The sequence below is a fragment of the Macaca thibetana genome, chromosome 20 (genome assembly GCF_024542745.1).
Source record: "Macaca thibetana thibetana isolate TM-01 chromosome 20, ASM2454274v1, whole genome shotgun sequence".
Taxonomy (NCBI): domain Eukaryota; kingdom Metazoa; phylum Chordata; class Mammalia; order Primates; family Cercopithecidae; genus Macaca; species Macaca thibetana.
In genome coordinates this window covers 55,589,235-55,608,883 of record NC_065597.1, presented here as the reverse complement: position 1 = coordinate 55,608,883, position 19,649 = coordinate 55,589,235, and the positions used below count along the sequence as shown (strand labels likewise).

Genomic DNA, 19,649 nt, shown 5'->3' with positions numbered 1-19,649 from the left:
CTAAATTGCTTCTATATGAGTGGAATAATTTATTACAATATGAAAAATTTTTCTAAACTGTAAAATACCAAATATGTCCTAATAGCTTCCTTACCTTTTTAAGGCCATTATTCAAAATTACCTATACATCAGTCATCTTTGACTCTTTAAATATAATTTTGACACGAAATAGTTCCATGATTCTAGAAAGTTTTTTTTGAGCCTGTTTTCATCAATTCACCTCTCCCAGAGGCAATTACTTTCTGATTTTATTACCATACATTAGTTTTGCCTGTTGTTGAATGTCATATAAATGAATTATATATTATAATTTTGTTCCTGGTTTCTTCAGCACAATACATTTGAGATTAATCTATATTGTTGCATGGATCAATTGTACATAACTTCAAATCTTCATAGATTTTTATGTTGTTTTAGGTCATTTCTATCATATGATGTATGAATTCAAATATCATAAGCAAATGTGCTATGAATTTAAAGATCTTTCTTGGTTAAAAATCCATCTTGTGAACTTAAAGATCTCTCTTGCTTAAAAATTCATCTTGGATAAAAATACTTAGTAGTGGAATATTTTGGTACTTACTGGTGAGGTTCTTGGTCATAAATTATGTGTGTGATGTTTTGAAAGGTTCTTCAAAGTGCTTGTAATATTTTATACCAGTCAGCGTGTTTGAGAATTCCACTTACTCCATACCCACACCAACATTTTGGTTTGCCTTTTGGGTTTTAGTCATTCTGGTGGGTGTGAAACAGTTATCTCGGTGTTTTTAATTTTCATTTCCCTGAAGAATAATTATATTGAGTTCATTTTCATGTATAAGTTAGCTATTTGCATAAATTCTTTTGTGAAGTGTTTAAGTCTTCTGCCCACTATTACAAGTTGGTTATCTTTTTGATTGAACATTTGTAGTTCTTTCACATATTCTTCATGTGAGTTCTTTGTCAGATATATGGATTGTGAATATTTATCCAAATGGGTTCCTTGCCTACTTATCTTAATAGTATCTTTTGATGAGTGTAAATGTTTAATTTTAAGGCTCATTTGTTAATTTTTTTGAAGATTTTTGTGTCCTTTCTAGGATATCTTTGCCTACATAAAGGTTGCAGAGATCTCCTATATTTTCTTCTTGATACTTTACAGTTCTAGCTTCTAAAGGTTTATGACTTATTTCAAGTTGACTTTTGCAAATGGTGTTGATGTTGATTTTTTTCCCCCTGTGAGTATCCAGAACCATTTACTGAAACACATTCCTTTTTCTAGCGAATTGCTTTGGCACCTTTGATAAAAATCAGCTGACTATCTATAAGTGGGTCTACTTTTGGTTTTTCTATTGTTTCATTCATCCATAGGTCTATTCTTTTACAAATACAACAGTCATGAATACTGGATCTTTATAGTAAGTTCTGAAAATAGGTAACATAAGTCTGTCAACTTTTTTCTTGTTTTCCAAAATTGCTTGAGCTATTATAGGCCCTTTATATTTCCCTATAGATCTTAGAGCCATTTTGTTAAATTCTACAAAAACTCTGGTTGAATATTGATTGGGATCTCTTTGAAGCTATGTATCATTTTGGGAAGAATGGTCATCTTCAATATTGAGTCTTCCAGTATATGAGCTTCATATTATTTATTGGTTTATTTAGGTTTTGTTTAGGCCATTTTTGGCTATATTTTGTTCATTGTCAAGGTCTTTCATTAGATGTATTCCAAAGTATTTCATTTTTATATTTATGCAAATGGTAGTATTTAATGTCATTTTCCAATGTTTCTCTTGTAGTATTTATATATACAATAATTTTATATTGACCTTGTGTCTTGTAAACTTGTTTATTCATACATTAGGTCTGATGATACTTTTGTAGATTCTATGCACAATCCTATTACTTGTGAATCAGAAGATTTTGCTTCTTTCTCATCTTTATGCCTTTTATCTTTTTCTTTTGACTTATTGTCTTATATGGGACTTACAGCACATTCTTGAATAGGATTGATAAAAGTAGACAGACTTGACTTGTTCCTTATCTTAGAGGGGAAATGTATAATGTTCATCATTAAGTATGAGATTTCCTGAAGGATTACTTGGAAGCCTGTTACCAGTTTAATGAATTTTCCTTTTTTGCTAGGAGGTTTTTTTCTTTCTTTTTTTTTTTAAAGTTTTATTTTAAGTTCTAGAATACATGTGCAGGATGTGCAGGTTTGTTACATAGGTAAATGTGTGCCATGGTGGTTTGCTGCATCTATCACCCCATCACCTAGGTATTAAGCCCCACATGCATTAGCTATTTATCCTAATGCTCTCCCTTCTCCTGTCCCCCATGACAGGCCCCAGTGTGTGTTGTTCCTCTCCCTGTGTCCGTGTGTTCTCATTGTTCAGCTCCCACTTTTAAGTAACAACATGGGGTGTGTGGTTTTCTGTTCCTGTGTGTGTTCACTGAGGATAATGGCTTCCAGCTCCAACCATGTCTCTGCAAATGATATAATCTCATTCCTTTTTATGGCTATATAGTATTCCATGGTATATATGCACCACATTTTCTTTATCCAATCTATCACTGATGGGCATTTGGGTTGATTCCATGTATTTGCTATTGTGAATGGTGCTGCAATGAACGTGTACATGCATGTGTCTTTATAATAGAATGATTTATAATCCTTTGGGTACACACCCAGTAATGGGACTTGAGGAAGTGCCACACTGTCTTCCAAAATGGTAGCACTAATTTACATTCCCACCAACAGTGTAAAAGCATTCCTATTTCTCCACAGCCTTGCCAGCATCTGTTTCTTGACTTTTTAATAATGGCCATTCTGATTGGTGTGAGATGGTATCTCATTGTGGTTTTGATTTGCATTTCCCTAATGATCAGTGACATTGAGCTTTTTTTCATATGTTTATTGGCTGCATAAATGTCTTCTTTTGAGAAGTGTCTGTTCATGTCCTTTGCCTACTTTCTGATATTAGACCTTTGTCAGATGGATAGATTACAAAAATTTTCTCCCATTCTGTAGGTTATCTGTTCACTCTGATGATAGTTCCTTTTGCTGTGTAGAAGCTCTTTAGTTTAATTAGATACCGTTTGTCAATTTTTGCTTTTGTTGCAATTGATTTTGATGTTTTTGTCATCAAACCTTTGCCTGTGCCTATGTCCTGAATGGTATTGCTGAGATTTTCTTCTATAGTTTTTATAAAAGTTTTAGGTTTTACATTTAAGTCTTTAATCCATCTTGAGTTAATTTTTGTATAAGGTGTAAGGAAGGGGTCCAGTTTCAATTTTCTGCATATGACTAGCCAGTTTTCTCAGCACATTTATTATAAGGAGATCCTTTACCCTTTGCTTGTTTTTGTCAGGTTTGCTGAAGATTAGATGGTTGTAGATGTGCAGTCTTACTTCTAAGATCTCTTCTATTCCATTGGTCTATGTGTCTGTTTTTGTATCAGTACCATGCTGTTTTGGTTACTGTAGCCTTGTAGTATAATTTGAAGTCAGGTAGCATGATGCCTCCAGCTTTGTTCTTTTTGCTTAGGATTGTCTTAACTATACAGGCTCGTTTTTGGCTTCATGTAAATTTTAAAGTAGCTTTTTCTAATTCTCTGAAGAACGTCAATGGTAGTTTAATGGGAATAGCATTGAATCTATAAATTACTTTGAGCAGTATGGCCATTTTCACAATATTGATTCTTCCTGTCAACAAGGATGGAATGTTCTTCCATTTGTTTGTGTTCTCTCTTATTTCCTGGAGATTGCTAGGAGGTTTTTAAAAATCTGTGGTAGACGTTGAATTTCATCAATGCTTTTTTTTCGTTTTTCTTTTTGGATCTAGTGGAATATTCATATTTTTTCTCTTTAATTTTGTTTGTATTCTGATTTACATTCATTTATGTTTGAAAGATAAAGCCAAGCTTTTTTTCCTGGGATAAATCCTATTAGGCATTATGTATTACTTATAAATTGCAGAATTTGATTTGTAGATATTAAGTTCATCAGGGACTTTGGTCTATAATGTCTATAATTTTCTTTTCTTGAAATCTCTGTCTAGTTTTGATATCAGGTTTATGTTGGCCTCACAAAATGAATTCAGAAGTGTTTCTTCTCTTTTGTCATCTGTAAGCATTTATATAAGGCTCTACTATTTTTTTCTTAAGTGTTGGATAGAATTAACCAGTAAAGTGTCATCTGGGTCTCAAGATTACTATTTGGGAGAGTTTTACTAATTAAAAGTCTATTTCTTGGCCAGGTACAGCGGCTTACACCTGTAATCCAGCACTTTGGGAGGCTGAGGCAGGCAGATCACTTGATCTCAGGAGTTTGAGACCAGCGATCTCAGAGGTTTGAGACCAGCCTGGCCAACATGGTGAAACCCGGTATCTACTAAAAATATAAAAATTAGCTGGGCATGGTGGTGCATGCCTGTATTCCCAGCTACTCAGGAGGCTGAGGCAGGAGAATCACTTGAATCCGTGAGGTGGAAGTTGCAGTGAGCCAACATCATGCCACTGCACTCCAGCCTGGGCGACAGAGTGAAAAAAAAAAAAAAAAAAATATATATATATATATATATATATATATATATATATATATGTGTGTGTGTGTGTGTGTGTGTGTGTTTGTGTGTGTGTGTGTCTTTCTTTGAAAAATATAGGACTATTTAGATTTTCCATTATTTTTTGTGAACTTTTTTATAACTTTAATTTTTTTAGATAACTAATATCCCCTTAATTATCCTTTAAATGTTTGTATTACGTATGTTAATGTCTTGACTTTCATTTTGGACACTGATTATTTGTGTTTTTCTCTTTTTTTTCTTGATCATTCTTGTTAATAATACATCCTATGAATAAGAATAATTTTTAGCTTTATTATTTTTATCATTTTTCTGTTTTTTATTTAACTTATTTCATTGTTCATCTTTATTATTTCACTTTTGTTTCTTAGTTTGGATTCATTCACTCATTTTCTACCTTTTTAAGATGGAATATTATTATTATTATTATTTATGAGAGGGTCTCATTCTCTCACCCAGGCTGGAGTGCAGTGGCGTGATCTCTGCTTACTGCAACCTCTGCCTGATGGGTTCAAGTCATTCTTTTGCCGCAGCCTCCCGAGTAGCTAGGGTTACAGGCACATGCCACCACGCCACCACGCCCAGCTATTAAGATGGAACATTAAATCATTGACTCTTAACCTTTCTTCTTTCAAATATAGGATCTAAAGCTATACCTTTCTTCCTAAGTCCTGTGTTAGCAACACCCCACAAATTTTAGTAGGTTGCATTTTTATTTTCATTCAGTTAAAATATACTGTTTCTTATGCCTAAAGCCCTTCCTTTGACATTTCTTGTAGCATACTTTTGTGGGTAATGAATTATCTCATTTATGTTTGTCTCTACTTTTAAAATATATTTTTGCCATTTATAGAATTCTGTGTTGATTTTTGTGTGTAGTAGAGACAGAATTTTGCCATGTTGGCCAGTCTAGTCTTCAACTCCTGACCTCAGGTGATCCACCCGCCTCTGCCTCCCAAAGTGCTGGGATTATAGGCATAAGCCACCATGCCTGGCCAATTTCTTCAGTTTCTGAAAGGATTTTTATCTGACTTATTTACTACCTGGCATGTAGTAGACAACCAACAAATATCTCTTTAATGCATATTAATCTTGTCCTCTCAGATTTCAGTGTCAATATGATGAGAAGCCAGATAACGAGGCTTTTCATCCTATCTCTGCTCTATCTGGTTATATAATCCAGATCACTATCAGTCCCTAAGAGAAATAATGAAATTATAAAAGAAGTACTTATTAGACTCGTTAGAGTTGTGATTTAATGATCTGTGACATGCCCTATCTTCTAGCTTACACAGGTAATGAAAGTCACGTGTGATCTCACAAGTGTGGGAAATACAAAATCGTTTTATTTGTTCTTCTACATGGATTTTTCTCAGGTGTGGGATACCGCATTGTCATGGTGAAGACACCTGACTGTAATGTTGAAGAAGTCTCAAAATTAATTCATTATTATATACCGACAGCCACTTTGGAGAATGATGTTGGAACTGAGTTATCTTTTATTCTGCCCAAAAATTATGCACACAGGTATGGATCCAGAGAATGCTAAATGAGTAATTCTTAGAGAGCCAGAAATCATTGTTTCTTTTCCTAGTTTCTTCAGGCTTAACAAGTAGAGTTTATTTAACAAGACAAAAATCCTGTTACAGCTGCCATTTGCACTGAACAGAGAGATGCACCTAATGGCTATAGTTTTCTGGTGTTAATTGGGATAACTGATGAATGTTTTTGGTGCTCCTGGTGAGTTGAGTGAAGGGAAATATTAAGATAATGAGAGGAAAAAAATGGATGGCTTAATTAAACATGGCTCTTAGAGTCAGGATGACATGAACCGAGAGGAAATAGGCAGCTTGGATTCACCAGTTAGCCAAGTTACTCATGAAAGGGAGTCAAAGAATAATAACTTTTCCTGTGATAACTATCCTAAAAAAAAGAAAAAGAAACTAAGAGTATTCATTGGTAACTTTCAGAGTATGATATTTTTAGCTTCTTGCCACATACAGTTACGTAGTTGCTTTGGTATTCTCTAGATTCAAGCCAGTTGTTATATTCACAAAGAATATGGGAGATGGGGGACTTTAATTTTTTTTTCCAGAACAACAGGAATGTGTCATAAAAGAAACAGTAAAGGAAGAAGAACTGTGCCATTTGAGTTCTGTTCACTCAGAAAATCGGGAAGTTCAGCCTGCTGTGGTAGCTCACACCTGTAGACCCAGCACTTTGGGAGGCCAAGGCAGGCAGATCACCTGAGGTCAGGAATTTGAGACCAGCCTGGCCAACATGGTGAAACTCCATCTCTACTAAAAATACAGAAATTAGACAGGCATGGTGGCAAGTGCCTGTAATCCCAGCTATTCGGGAGGCTGAGGTGGGATAATTGCTTGAACCCGGGAGGCGGAGGTTGCAGTGAGCCACGATTGCGCCATTATGCTCCAATCTAGGTGACAAGAGCAAAACTCTGTCTCAAAAAAATAAAAAAGAAAGAAAGAAAAGAAAATTGGGAAGTTCTTGAACCAGCAGCTTGGGGCAGCTAATCAGGCAGTGGAGTAGAACCAAGACCCTAGTCATAAGTTGGAGTAGAAGAATTAAATACAGTGAAAAACTGGAAATAATATTCTAGCTATGTCTCCCTGGTGATACAAGGCAGTTGACTCATTCAACCAAGGTGGGAAGCAGGTTTTATGTTGGTGCCTTAGGCCAGGTTTGTAGTCATGATCCACCAGGAGCTACAGAATCCATCTGAAGGAGAGACACCGATAAAGAGCTTGCTTGAGCTTGCCACACTATCTGCCTATCCCAATTTGTATGGCCACAAACGGCATTCTCAGACAAGAACAGAAACACCATGTTGAGATTCTAAGACAGGAAATGTGAGAACGTGGAAGCAGATGATATGGTGAGACCACATCATCTTACTAATCGTTTGCACTCAGAAGAAAGAAATAGGAAGATACTCTAGAAGATGAAGAACTGATTGTAGATTTCTGGGCTGTAGATATAGAATGACACACACAGTACAAAATAAAATGAAAATCATTAATTTAGGGATGTATATATTTGCTCAGGATGACGTTTTCTCTAACAGGGAGAGTTGTTTTTTATATATATACTTTAAGTTCTGGGATATATACGCAGAACGTGCAGGTTTGTTACATATGTATACATGTGCCATGTTGGTTTGCTGCACCCATCAACCCATCATCTACATTAGGTATTTCTCCTAACGCTATCCCTCCCCCAGCCCCCGACCCCCTAACAGGCCCCGGTGTATGATGTTCCCCTCCCTGTGTCCAAGTGTTCTCATTGTTCAACTCCCACTTATGAGTGAGAACATGTGGTTCTAACAGGGAGAATTTTTTTTTATTATTATTATTACACTTTAAGTTCTGGGGTACATATGCAGAACGTGCAGGTTTATCACATAGGTATACATGTGCCATTGTGGTTTTGCTTCACCCATCAACCCATCACCTACATTAGGTATTTCTCCTAATGTTATCTCTCCCTTAGCCCCCCACACCCCCACAGGCCCCACAGGCCCCGGTGTGAGGTTCCCCTATGGGGAGAGTTTTAAGCTAAAAGAATTGGGATGAAGAAAATACAAGAAAAAGAAATACCTATACATCTAGTTATTTCAGAGCATAATATGAAAAGAATGAAATGATGGTTAAATAGTGATTTCTACCCCAGCTAAAATTTTGATACCTAACAGCAATTGAGCACTTAGTTTCTACCAGACATTGTTCTAATATGTATTTATTTGCCTGAATAAATACTATGGAACAGAAAAGTAGTAATTTTTCATCACATATACCTGTATTTCAATTCATTGAATATATCTCATAAGGAAAGTCATCTGGAAATTTTAAAACAAACTGGGCCCGGTGAGTCACACCAGTAATCTTAGCACTTTGGGAGTCCAAAGCGGGCAGATCACTTGAGCCCCGGAAATTGAGGCTGCAGTGAGCTTAGATCACGCCACTGCACTCCAGCCTGGGTGACAGAGTGAGACATTGTCTCAAAAAAACAAAAAAAGAAAAAATTACATATATGTATATATTTTGAGATGGAGTTTTGCTCTTGTTGCCCAGGCTGGAGTGCAGTGGCACAATCTTGGCTTACTGCAACCTCCACCTTCCAATTTCAAGCAATTCTCCTGCCTCAGCCTCCCAAGTAGCCGGGATTACAGGTGCATGCCACCACACCCGGCTTTTTTTTTTTTTTTTTTTTTTTTGTAGTAGTAGTAGTAGTAGAGATGGGGTTTCACCATGTTGGCCAGGCTGATCTCGAACTCCTGGCCTCATGATCCACCCACCTCAGCCTCCCAAAGTGCTGAGATTACAGGTGTGAGCCAACGCACCCGTCCAGAAGAAGAAATTTTAAAACAAGGTCGTAACTTGTAAAACAATGCTGAGACTTGGTAGAATGAAACCTAAGCTTAGAATGTAATAGCGGAATGATAGATATGAGACACATCAAAATAGTGCTGCATATCAGGGAATATTTATATGCTTAAAATTCTAGATCTAGAAGGTAGAAATGTACAGAAAATAAAAACAGTGGGTGACCACAGGAGGAGAAAGAAACAAGTTACATATCATTTTGTGAAACTCCTGCAAGCTAGAAGGAGGAAATGCATAATATATTTTGGATACAGGTTTGTTTAAGATTCATAGTGAAGGGAATAATTCAAGTGTAGACTTGTAATACAGACATGATTACGGTGTGTGTGTATATATATATATATATAGACATGTGTTGCTACAGGTCTCCTGACACATTGCTGACTTTTCTTGCCAATGATTAAACTTCCTAGAAAGATGGAGGAAATGAGAAAGAAACTGCTACTGTAAGCCTAATTCTGATCATCAAGAAAATGTTGGTTGAAGATTAAAAAAAAAAAAAAAAGTCAGACAACTTCGGGAGTTTCCCTTACACCATGGTAGACTTCGTGGCAGAAAAGGAGGAAAAGAACTTAATAGATTCAGGCACATACAAAATTGGAAGATATACAGAAAAGCAAGATTCCATAGCATGATCTTTTGAAAAGAAATGTTCCTCAAGAATGTTTGGAAACTTCAATATGAAATTCTGACCACCAAATCCCAAATCTAAAGAAAATGGAGCAATACCCAAAGTGTAGTAAACAAGAACAAATAAGACAGGCTGATACAGAATATTACTAGGAAGTCTAACCCCCTCAACGTGTTATTCAAGGAAAGTTTTGAAAGTAGTTAATATCATTATACTCTTTTTTAAGAGTTTGGGGTATCTTGAGCAAAGGTTGGCTCCTAAGCAGCACAGTTGGAAAGATATGTGAGGGTTACAAAAATCTATGTTGTGGAACAAAAACAAAGCTAGTATTTGAGATAAGGACCAGCAGGTTAATCAGGAAAAAATAGACTGGAAATTAAACGTGTACATGATAGATCCAGATGAAATTTTATGGCATGAGTTCTGCTTTGGCAATGCCTCTTTTTATGCGCCTTGATTTCTTCTAATTTTGCCTCCATTTGTATTTTAAAAATGGAATTTTGAGGTTGGGATCTGGCAGTAAGAAAAAGAAAAATCGGAAGCTAGATCTTTCCCAAGCATGTCAAGGAAAAGAAGCTTCAATGCTGTCATCAAGGAAGCAAAATTTCTCAACTCCTCTTTAAATTCAATATTGTTGATCAAAGAGAATGATCTTTTAATTAAAAAAGGATGCACAGCAAAAAGGAAGACGAGATATTCAGAGTGTTCCTCACAGCTGCAAATAAATTACAGTCTCCAAATGAAGATGTACACACGAGCCACTCAGATCGCCATGAAGGGATTGTAAAGGAATAAATGCTAAAGTGAAGTAACATTGTGACAAATGAAGAGAATATAAAGCATACTTATTTTTACCTTTTTACAAATGATATGATGACTCTTTTTTTTTTTTTTTTTTTTTTTTTTGAGACAGAGTCTCGCTCTGTCACCCGGGTTGGAGTGCAGTGGCCGGATCTCAGCTCACTGCAAGCTCCGCCTCCCGGGTTCACGCCATTCTCCTGCCTCAGCCTCCCCAGTAGCTGGGACTACAGGCGCCCACCACCTCGCCCAGCTAGCTTTTTGTATTTTTTAGTAGAGACGGGGTTTCACCGTGTTAGCCAGGATGGTCTCGATCTCCTGACCTTGTGATCCGCCCGTCTCAGCCTCCCAAAGTGCTGGGATTACAGGCTTGAGCCACCGCGCCCAGCTGATATGATGACTCTTAAGGTCAGAAAGATTCAATCAAATCATAATAGTAGATCAAATGGAAAGATTAAATCAAATAGTTATTACTGATACAGGCTGAAATTGAACACAGGCTGAAATTGAACACGGGCCCATTTAGCTCCAAAACTTTTTGCTTTTCCATCTATACCATGATGTTAGAAAACTGGAGACATGCCAATCTCATCCTAATTTTAAGCTTCGCAAATTGATACCACCAATGATACCAAAGTTGATTTTCAGCAAAAAAAGAAGAAAAGAAAAAAACAATACCTAGAATGAGAATTCAGAAGAAAAATCACTTTATCAAGGAGAATCACACCTAAGTCTTAGACATAATTTCCTCCTGAAATTGTATATAATCGTATGTCAGTCCTGGAGAAATATCAACCTCCTTTTATAAAGATGGGGGAAAAGAATGAATTGTGGACAAGATACTAAATTTAAAAATGCCAATTCTGAACATTATTGTACTGCAAAAATAGAAAACTTCTGAAATTCTCTGCTTTGTAGCCTTGATCAAATTAAAGAAGATGCTATGAATCTAGACCCAGCAGTTTTGAAGAGGAAAAGTGAGATAAATTCTTGATTGGGTAATTAAAAAAACTGACCAAATAATTATGGCAGAAAATAGCAGAACTGATGAAAGAGAAGACTATGTCAAAAATTCTTCCCAGAACTATGCAAAATTAACGAAGAATAAGCAAGCATTACATTACCACTACACACCCCCTAGAATGGCTAAAGCTAAGAAGACGAACTATAACGTGAACATGGCAACCGGCTCTCATCGCTGGTAGAAGTGTAAAATGGTGAAACTGCTTTGTAAAATATTTGGTCATTTTTGGTAAGCTCAGTATGTGCTTACCCTATGACCTAGTAATCACACTCCTAGTATATACCTAGGAGAGACAAGTCCATTAAAATACATGTAAAATAATGTTTATATTCACAGTCACTTTATTCATACTAGCCCCAAACCAAAAACAACCAGAACATCCTTTAGCAGGAAATGGATAAATACCACTCAACAATAAAAAAGAATGAACTATGGCCGGGCGCGGTGGCTCACACCTGTAATCTCAGCACTTGGGGAGGCCGAGGCAGGGAGATCATGAGGTCAAGAGATAGAGACCATCCTGGCCAACATGGTGAAACTCCGTCTCTACTGGAAATACAAAACTTAGCTGGGCGTGGTAGCCTGTGCCTGTAGTCCCACCTACTCGGGAGGCTGAGGCAGGAGAATCGCTTGAACCCGGCAGGGGGAGGGTGCAGTGAACCAAGATAACACCACTGCACTACAACCTGGCAACAAAGCGAGATTCTGTCTCCAAAAAAAAAATGAACTAGTGGTATATGCAACAACATGAGGAAATCTCACAGACATTACGTTGGGCCAAAAAGCATATGCTGTAAGATGCCGTTTATATAAAACTCAAGAAAAAGCAAAACGAATCTTTGGTTCTAGAATTCCAATACAATTGTTACCATATGTTGTGTGTATATGCACATATGTATGTGTGTCTGTGTGTGCAGATAAAGGGGTTGTCAACCAGAAAGGGGCATCCTGGAATACCCTTCTGAGACACTGGAACTGTTCTCTGTCTTATCTGGATGTTATCCAGGTATACTCATATGGAAAAATTCATTTGCCACACAGTGCATTTTACGTATGTTGCACCACAGAAAAGAAGAAAAAAAAATCTAAAAATATATGTAGTGATGGAAAGAAGTACATCAAGTATTTAACAGGAATATACTTGAGATAGATTCTTTTCGTTTTTATGTTTTTCTCTATTTCCCCCAAAAGATAATATATATTATCTGTATAATATCCATATGTATTAAATATTGGTATTATATATAGCATATAAAACATATAATTAGAAAAAAGGTTTATAAACTTATATAATTAGAAAAACAGATCAGATTCATAATAGGACTTTATAATACAACTGACTCATGAAATAATTTGTTTTGTTATTTATTTCTTTATTCTGTTTTGCTTACTGTTTGCTTTATTACTGAGGAACCTAGAGTTGACTAATCTACTTACGGTTGCATGATGATAAAAATTAAAGAACTTATTTATTTCTGGAGTATATGAATTAGAAAGTGAAAGTCTCTCATAATTACTGTCCATAGAAGTAATCCCTGAGAAGAGTTTGATGTGTATTTTTATTTTTGTGTGTTTATTTTGTTTTGTGTTGTTTTTATTTGGATGCATATTTTTCAAGAACACCACATATATATATTGACATGTATACAATCATAGTAATAGTTTTTTATCTTTTATTATTTTTTTTTTCTTGAGATGAAGTCTCACTCTATTGCCCAGGCTGGAGTGCAGTGGTGCGATCTCAGTTCACTGCAACCTCTGCCTCCCAGGTTCAAGCGATTCTCCTGCCTCAACTTCCTGAGTAGCTGGGATTACAGGTGCATGCCACCACACCCAGCTAATTTTGTATTTTTAGTAGAGACGGGGCTTCGCCATGTTGGCCAGTCTAGTCTCAAACTCCTGGCCTCAGGTGATCCACCTGCCTTGGCCTCCCAAAGTGCTGGGATTACAGGCATGAGCCACCATGCCTGGCTCATAATAATAGTTTTCTTAGAAATGGGATTCTACCATACTAATGTTCAGAATCTTGCCTTGTTTACTCACCAGGATTTCTCAGCCAACTTTCTGTTAGGAATTGTAGGCTTTCTTCATTTATGAAACAACTGTGGAGAAATCTACATTTTAATTATATCTTATTCTGTCATATATTCATACTGTAATTTATTTGTTCATTAAGCTGGTGATGAATATTTAGGTTATCAAGACTTTGTGCTATATTAATACATTTAAAGCAGTACACAATTTAATTCTAACTTCGTCATATATTGCATAAAGCCAAAAGAACCAAAAATAATTTTGCCAAAATAATAGTGTATTAACAGTGGTTATCTTTGATGGATGGTGTTATGATAATTTTTATTTTCTTTATATACTTATTTTCTGAATTTTGTACAATGCGCACACGTTAATTTTTTTTTTTTTTTTTTTTTTTTTTGAGACAAATTCTTGCTCTGTCACCCAGGCTGAAGTGCAGTGGTACAATCACAGCTCACTGCAGCCTTTACCTCCCAGGCTCAAGTGATCCTCCCACCTCAGCTTCATGAGTAGCTGGAACCACAGGCATGTACCACCATGCCCAGCTGACTTTTTTTTTTTAAGAGATGAGGTCTCACTATATTTTGCATAGGCTGGTCTCAACCTCCTGGCTTCAAGCAATCCTTCCACTTTGGCCTCCCAAAGTGCTAATATTACAGGCATGAGCCACCATACTCAGCCCAAATTTAAAAATGAAAAAGAAGAAAATATAAGTGAATCCCAGTAGAGAAGTCATATATTGGAAATGAAGAATTGTAGTGTAGGAAAAATGGGCTTAAAATATGTCAAAGACTGGCTGTCACACAGATGAATTAAATAACCTCAAGGTGTAAGATTGGAACTAATGTGCAAAACTAGATAGAATGTAAGCTTGAATATGGAGGCAAGTTTGATAGATTTTTTAAAAGGAAATTTTTAATTCCCCTAACACTGAGTGTGTGCAAAGACAGGTTCAACTAAATGGATAGAGATAGATTTGAGAACTGAAGGTTCGAGATAGATTTGAGAACTGGAGGTTTCTGAAAAAGATAATCGTTTGATTCCAAGTCTTTGCTATTGTGAATAGTGCTGCAATAAACATACGTGTGCATGTGTCTTTATAGCAGCATAATTTATAATCCTTTGGGTATATACCCAGTAATGGGATGGCTGGGTCATATGGTACATCTAGTTCTAGATCCTTGAGGAATCGCCATACTGTTTTCCATAATGGTTGAACTAGCTTACAATCCCACCAACAGTTAAAAGTGTTCCTATTTCTCCACATCCTCTCCAGCACCTGTTGTTTCCTGACTTTTTAATAATTGCCATTCTAACTGGTGTGAGAATATCTCATTGTGGTTTTGATTTTGGCCAGTGATGATGAGCACACCATACCTTTGTAGGGACTTGGATGCAGCATCATTCTGTATCACAAGAACAGAAAACCAAACACCGCATGTTCTCACTCATAGGTGGGAACTGAACAATCACTTCCTCAGGAAGGGGAACATCACACACCGGGGCCTATCTTTATTGCATTGGGAGTTATACCTGATGTAAATGACGAGTTGATGGGTGCAGCACATATGTAACAAACCTGCATGTTATGCACATGTACCCTACGACTTAAAGTATAATAATAATAAAATAAATTAAAAAAAAAAAAAAAAGATAATCGTTTGAATACAACATTCTGTAATGTCTTCCCAGGAAGACCATTCTTTAAAAGACTTGATGTCTCCACATTGTATCTGGCTCAACTTCCATAGACTTTTCTGGACATTTAATCACATAATTCCCTCTAAGTCTTTAAGTTTTACTGCACCTACTCCATTTTCTATTTTTTAGTATTTTTTAAATTGTGGATGATTTTCTTTCTTTTTTTAATATTTACTGAGTAATAGGAACCATAGCATATATGTACGTGATAAGTTAGCTCATGTTCATGATAAGTTAACTCATGACTAGAGATATTAACATATATACAGTCTCCTGATCCTTGTCTTAGAAGACCAACAGTATGGGTATCCAAGAACTAAGTAGAGTGGATTCACCATATTTCCTTTTTCTCTTTTACTTTAAGTATGAAATTGATATGTGTGCACTGCACAAAATTCAGAGAATAAATTGCTGTAGCAATTTGCTAGTCTCTTTCTCTCCATTTGTCCCACCTTTCTGATTTACCAGAGGCATAAACTTATAGTAAGCATTGAAATGTAAAATGATCTACATTTTCCCTACTGCTGAGAGGAAATTATCTTAGAAGAAAAAGACATAAATATGAAAATCATCTGGTTTGGTGCTAGCTTTTTCTGTTCCTCTTCTACTCCTAGTTTTGAAGCTCTGTTTACTGCTCTGGAACAAGAACAAGAAAACCTGGGCATTTCTAGCGTTGGTGCCTCTGTCACTACCATGGAAGAAGTCTTCTTCAAGTGAGTGACAATGTATAGGGAAAAGAAAATCTCTGGAGGGAAAAGAACATGTCTTAGTTCCCTTTGTAAGTTCTCCAGACTTTCAGGTTTCATCCAATAGAAATTTAAGGGCAACGGGGCATGTTTGGGAACCATTGCTCTACCACAAGTACCATGTTGCTTCCAAGTAATGATTTCTGCCAGGCAATGAGCACACCAAGGAGCCTTCTGAGTTGGGGGCTGCAACTCACATTCTTCAAACAGGATACTTTGGAATAAGATTGAAATGAAATACTTTGTGCTTTTTTATGTAGGGTCGGTTACACAGAAGAGTCACAAACAGATATCGAAGCTATGAAGTCTTCCTCCCAAATGGGCCGAGCCTCCAACAGGAACCAGAATAAGAACATGTCAAGAAATGTTGAGGGAGCAGATCCTCCCACCCTGAATGAAAGCCCTACTATTAACTTTAATACTGGGGTAAGCACCTTTACCAAGAAACCTGGTGTAGATATGGTTGGAGTGCAAGAGGTACACTTCGTCGATCAGATGGCAAGCAGTCTGTGCCACTTCCTAATCAGTTTTCTAATGCAGAAATGATGGGTTTTAGATAAGATAGCAATGGTTTGCTTTCACCATTGTTATTCCTCCATCCTTTTTTTCTGTTTTAGAATTCATTTCTTTTCAAATCAGTAACCACAAAATGTGTTGGTTTATTGAGGCTAAGTTAAGGGTACTAGTGAGCCTGATTTTTAATAATTCAATATGCACAATATTTTAAGTATTCTAAGTTTTCCTATTGGGAATTGTTACTGTGTAAGGGATGGTTCCCTAATTAGTATGATCCTTCACAGTGGAATTCTGAGTTGCCAAATATTTTCTTCATTCTTCTTATAATCATCTACTCCTTCTATAAAGCACCCTAGTTTTCTTGGCTATCAGGAGTCTGAGGAAAATCATCCTTCTAAGATTTTTGTGTGTTATATCTAAAGCCAAACTGTAAACATTTTATTTAATATATTACAGCAGAGGTCAGTAAACCTTATGTAAAGAGACAACAAATATTGAAGGCCTAGCAGGCCATCTGGTGTCTTTCACAATTACTCAAGTCTGTCATTATAGCCCAAAAACAACCATGAAAATACAGAAATAAATGGGCATCGCTGTGTTCCAATAAAACTTTGTTTATAAAAACAGGCCATAGGGCCATAGTTTGTTGACCCCTGCCTCATACAAAGAAAAGATTGATCATACAATTGTGTCCTGTCATACTACGCTTAGGTTCTATTCCAAATACTTACTTCTATAAACTTTATGTGTTTGTAATATAAAACTTGTATATGTTCATACCACAGAATTTCAAAGCATTCGTCTTAATGGAGTTCAACATGAATGGCATGTTTAAGTCTATACCTATTGTAATGTTATCTTTTTCTCATTTTTCCTTAGTGTTCTCTCTACAGCCAGCAGTTCTGTGCCATGTTCGTAAAGAGGGTGATGTTCAACTGGCGCAACTGGAAACTGCTTTTGTTACAGATACTGGGACTCATAGGCTCCCTTGCCTTTCTCTTAAGTTCTAGTAAAAATTCTTCACAGCATGAAATGATTAGGCAAATGGAGTTGAGTCAATATGGTCAAACCATTGTGCCCTTTTCTATTTCTGGGGCTTCTAATTTGACTGCAGATCTCTCAGAACGCCTTAAGAGTATGCTCGAGTCTGACAACCAAAGACCTCAGGAAGTACAAGGTAAAGCTCACTGAGGAAAAAAAAAAAGAACTGCTCTCAGAGACGATCTTCTTGTGTTACTTCCAAAGAAGGTCTTAACTATAGTGTTTGGCTACCCACTCTGTCCTTCCCCTGTTAGTCACAAATGTCTTAGAGACAGTTATATTCAAGTCAAAGAATGCCGTCATTTTTTCAGATTTTTAAATTTATTTATTTTGTTTTAACTTTTAAGTTCATGGGTACATGAACTAAGATTTTTGTGTGTTTTACTTTATCTAAAGCCAAATTGTAAATGTTTTATTTAACATATTACAGCAGAGGTCAGTAAATCTTATGTAAAGAGACAACAAGTAAAGATACAAGTTTACCTTGTTACACAGGTAAACTTGTATCATGGGGGTTGTACAGATTACTTCATCACCCAGATATTAAGCCTAGTATCCATTAGTTATTTTTCCTGATTCTCTCCCTCCTCCAACCTTCCACCCTCCTGTAGGCCCCAGTATATGTTGTTCCCCTCTATGTGTCCATGTATTCTCCTCATTTAGCTCCAACTTATAAGTGAGAACATGTGGTATTTGGTTTTCTGTTCCCGTGTTAGTTTGCTAAGAATGATGGCCTCCAGCTCCATGTATGTCCCTGCAAAGGGCATGACCTCATTCTTTTTTATGGCTGCATAGTATTGCACGGTGTACATGTACCACATTTTCTTTATCCGGTCTATTATTGATGGCATTTGGGTTGACTCCATGTCATTGCTATTGTGAATAGTATTGCAATGAACATACACATGCATGTGTCTTTATAATAGAATTATGTATATTCCTTTGGGTATACACCCAGTAATGGGATTGCTGGGTCTAACTATATTTCTGTCTTTAAGTCTGAGGAATCACCACACTGTCTTCCACAGTAACTGAACTAATTTACACTCCCACCAACAGTGTATAAGCATTCCTTTTTCTCTGCAACCTCACCAGCATATGTGTGTTTTGTTTTTTGTTTTTTGTTTATTTGTTTGTTTGTTTTTTACTTTTTAAATGATAGCTATTCTTAAAAGTCAAGAAACAACAGATGCTGGTGAGGTTGTAGAGAAATAGGAACACTTTTACACTGTTGGTGGGAATGTAAATTCGTTCAACCATTGTGGAAGACAGTGTGGTGATTCCTCAAAGATTTAGAACTGGAAATACCATTGGACCCTACAATTCCATTACTGGGTATATATCCAAAGGAATATAAATCATTCTGTTGTAAAGATACTTGCACATGTACGTGTAGACGTGGAATCTACCCAAATGCCCATCAATGATAGATTGGATAAGGAAAATGTGGTACATATATACCATGGAATACTATGTAGCTATAAAAAGAAATGTCCTTTGCAAGGAGATGGATGAAGCTGGAAGCCATTATCCTCAGCAAACTAGTACAGGAACAGAAAACACCTCATGTTCTCACTTATAAGTGGGAGCTGAACAATACATGGACACAGGGAGGGGAAAAACACGCACTGGGGCCTGTTGGAGGATGCGGGGAAAGAGCATTAGGAAAAACAGCTAATGCATGCGGAGCTTAATACCTCGGTGATGGGTTGATAGGTGCAGCAAACCACCATGGCACACATTTACCTATTTAACAAACCTGCACATCCTGCACAGGTACCCCCAAACTTAAAAAATAAAAATAAACAAATGAATAAATAAAATAAAAAGCTAATTATAATAATAATAGCTCTTCTGACTGGTGTGAGATGGTAACTCATTGTGGTTTTGATTTGCATTTCTCTAATGATCAGTGATGTTGAGCTTTTCTTTATATGAATATTGGCCATGTGTATGTCATCTTTTGCAAAGTCTCTGTTCATGTCGTTGGCCCTCTTTTTTATGAGTTTGTTTTTTTCTTGTAAATTTGTTTAAATTCTTTGTAGGTGCTGGATATTAGATCTTTGTTGGATGCATAGTTTGCAAAAGTTTTCTCCTGTTCTTTGGATTGTCTGTTGACAGACAATTGTCTTTTGCTGTCTAGGAAACTCAACATGGGGATTTTTATTACTTGCAACAAGTAAGGGGAACA

The 19,649-nt window shown here is 36.5% G+C and overlaps 1 protein-coding gene across 4 annotated transcripts in view; it reads left to right on the top strand.

Annotated features, from left to right (window-relative positions):
• Positions 1 to 19,649, top strand: part of LOC126944488 (phospholipid-transporting ATPase ABCA3-like) — a 179,919-nt gene that overhangs the window by 90,674 nt on the left and 69,596 nt on the right. For all 4 annotated transcript variants that reach the window (XM_050774024.1, XM_050774026.1, XM_050774023.1 and 1 more), the window contains 4 exons: positions 5,941 to 6,091; positions 15,770 to 15,868; positions 16,162 to 16,327; positions 17,297 to 17,594. In XM_050774024.1, coding sequence (XP_050629981.1) covers positions 5,941 to 6,091; positions 15,770 to 15,868; positions 16,162 to 16,327; positions 17,297 to 17,594 — 714 coding nt within the window. The remainder of the gene's footprint in view (positions 1 to 5,940; positions 6,092 to 15,769; positions 15,869 to 16,161; positions 16,328 to 17,296; positions 17,595 to 19,649) is intronic.